Below are 3342 nucleotides of genomic sequence, written 5' to 3' on the forward strand. Positions count from 1 at the left end.
ATATATATATATATATATATACACACACACACACACACATACATATATATATATATATATATATATATATATACACACACACACACACATACATATATATATACACATACATACATATATATACACACACATATATATATATATACACACGTACATACATATATGTGCATATATATAGATTTTAGTGTGTGTGTGTATATATATCCCATCTAACAATGAATTCTGTCCCTCTACATAAAGCTTATTATTGTAGCTCGTTCCCTAACTAGTTAGTCGCACATTTTGACCTCTCTTCTCCCACATCTGTTGTCAGCCATGGCAATTTCTTCCATTTTTTTTTTTTTTTTTTCATTTTTTTTTTTGTACTGGGCTGTTCTCCATTTACTAAGTTTGCTGTTTTTGTGATATAATAGGAAGATTTCGGAGGTGTCCTAGAGACTGTTGCGACCACAAGTATCATGCCTGAATTGGCTGTGGCCCCGGCTGGGGATAGTACAACCAATGAGAAAGCCACTGTGATTGATGACCAAAATGACCTCTCTGTGCAACAGTCACAAACTCCACCCGTTGTTGATGATGGCATGTTGTCTGTGTGTACCTTAACTTACTCTCTCTGCAACTACTAATAATCTTTCTCCTACTCTACCCCTTTTGCTTTCTCACTTGCTCTCCCCGTCTCCCTTATGGATGCTTTCCTCCTCTTACTAATTCATCTTAGACCTTTTGTCAATGTTACCCTTGCTGTTTACAGTTTTGCTTATTGATGACATCATCATCGTCGTCATAATCATCGTCATCATCATCATCATCAACATCAGTAGCTGAATGATTTACAGTACACCTTGTCTTTCATCTCTCTCTCTCTCTCTGGGAGTTGATTAGTCAAGAACTGGGGTTGATGGTTTAAGCTAAATCTCTCCCCTCAAAATTGCTGGCCTTTTTCTAAATCGGAATCCATTACTATTATTATTATTATTATTGCTATTGTTGTTATTGTTATTGAAGGCAAAAATCCTCTGGGACTTTGACTTCCAGACAGGCAAAGTTTTAGAACACCAATGGCTGGATATAGTATCCTTTAAGAGTGCCTAATAACTGTTATGGTAGTGCCTGGAGATCAACATATTGTCATGAAAGAAAGAGAAAAGGTTGACAAATATGGAGATCTGAAAATTGAGATTACCAAGATGTAGTCGATGTCATTGACAAGCTCCATTCCTGCCACACTCCAGGCCTTGTACCTATTGTGGAAAGGATTGTTATCATTTATTTCTTGTAGTTTTACATTCTTAGTTTGAATCCCATCAAGGATAACTTTGCCCTTTATTCTTTCTGAGTCACTTAAAGTAGGTACCAGTTGAGCACTGGTGTCGAATAATCCATGAGATCTTATCCCCAAAGTTTCAGGTCTTATGCCTATAGTAGAAAGAATTATTATTGTTACTATTATTATTGTAAGCTAGAGTTTTTATAGAAATGTATCAGAAATAATGCATTTCTCATAGCTCACCTTCAACAGTTCTATGGCAGATGTTCTTGACCATTCAAGCTTTCAGTTCCTTGGTGGTGTCTGTCTTAATGCTACCTTTGGTATTCTGTCCTGGCCATCTGAGCCATTGGTATTTAATTTCAAAGACCATACAATTGAACCAAGTGTGTAGCATCACCCCTCATTTAATAGTTTGTTGTGCTGGAAAATGCAGCAGATTTTTCTCGGGCATTTATTGTGGGAACCCTTTTTCAAATGTTCTTGATCTAGTGGTTTGAGTATTGCACTCCTGGATGTAAGATTGTAGTTTCAGTTCCTAGACTGGACAATGGAGTGTGTTCTTGAGCAGAGCACTTCATCTCATGTCGTTCCAATTCACTCAGCTGTAATTGAGCTCCAGCAACAGTTGAGAAGTTAACCTTCCAATGGACTAGCATCTCTTTCAGGAGGTAGTGTTGTTACATATACTGGGTTAAGCCCCAGTTTTCTCATCCCTAGGTCTTGTGATTGATATTAGTCTAAGTCACATATTTGACTTGATGTATCTGGGCCTGGATAAAAAAAACAACAAAACAAAAATTAGCGTACTAATTTAGTTCAATACTATGCCTGCTCCCCTTTAAAAAGGAAAAAAAAATTTCTTTTTTGCCTGTTTCTGCTTATTCTGCCTGAATATTAACTTAACCCTTTAACATTCAGATTCCTCTTACTCTGTCGCATGTAATGTTTATTCATTCACATCGTTTTGAATTAATCATGCATTAACTTGTAGCCATGAGATTTCAATGATGTGATTATTTATTATTAGAATGATGTTGTAGGATAGGTATGAGAGGCTGGATCTAGTCGCTTCACATATGAATCAAGTTGAATATTTGGGCCGGATATGACCAGTTTAAATTTTAATGGGTTAAAAATGCAAATTTCTTTGGAATTTTCAGCCTCTCAGACTATTAGACTATGAGTATGTATTTCTTTTCATCAAACAAGTGGAACATTGCTGAAGCTATTGATAGATCCATCTTATATAAATTTCAATATTTCTCTCAGACACTGCAATATGAAGAACCTGGTGTTAAAACTCCATATACATATGCTTCAGAATGAAACATTACTTGAGTACAGAGCAGTTATAAGGAATTGGGATGACAATGGAATAAACAATTGCTATGAACTTCATTAACTTACATGTATATACTTGTATTACATGTATATACATAAATATAAATGTTTTCCTAAATAAATTGCATTTCATGTTTGAAGCTCTGATGAAACTATAGGGCGATATTCAAGCATCCAGCTATGAGTGCATTGCATCTTATAGTAGAAACAACTGTAAGCTAATGGAGTTCATAACATATTTATTTATTCCTTTGTCATCCCATACATACATACATACATACATACAAACAAACAAACAATGGCTTCTGTGGGGGAACTGATCAAAGGCTAACGATCTGTTGGAGGACAGAGGAAAAGAAACAAAAATCAAGTTGCTACCACCCTGTGGAAATGCACAATTCCTCCTATAGATCTGGTGACTCTTGCTGTGGATCAAAAGAAATGGCAAACCATCTGTCATCAAACTTGTGAAACTGTCAAGACAAGGCATCATCAATGGCTCAGTGAGCATGAAATGAGCTGTGGATGCTGCTAGATCACCTCCAATGCCCAGCTCATCAGTTCCTTGTCCAACCTGTGGAAAACTCTGCAATTTCGTTTTTGGTCTTCACACACATTAGTATGTTCACTAACTGTGTTTGGCACCAACTTGAAGGGATGTTGGTGTCCTCAGAGCTAAGCACCTCTAAGCTAGCCAAAATAGCTATATATATATATATATATATATATAT

The 3342-nt window shown here is 36.1% G+C and overlaps 1 protein-coding gene across 1 annotated transcript in view; it reads left to right on the forward strand.

Annotated features, from left to right (window-relative positions):
• Window positions 1-3342, forward strand: part of LOC106874748 (intersectin-1-like) — a 195361-nt gene that overhangs the window by 81119 nt on the left and 110900 nt on the right. Inside the window, exon 23 of the mRNA XM_052974532.1 lies at window positions 414-590. Within this exon, the coding sequence (XP_052830492.1) occupies window positions 414-590 (177 nt within the window). The remainder of the gene's footprint in view (window positions 1-413; window positions 591-3342) is intronic.

Source organism: Octopus bimaculoides, chromosome 18 (genome assembly GCF_001194135.2).
Source record: "Octopus bimaculoides isolate UCB-OBI-ISO-001 chromosome 18, ASM119413v2, whole genome shotgun sequence".
NCBI lineage: Eukaryota > Metazoa > Mollusca > Cephalopoda > Octopoda > Octopodidae > Octopus > Octopus bimaculoides.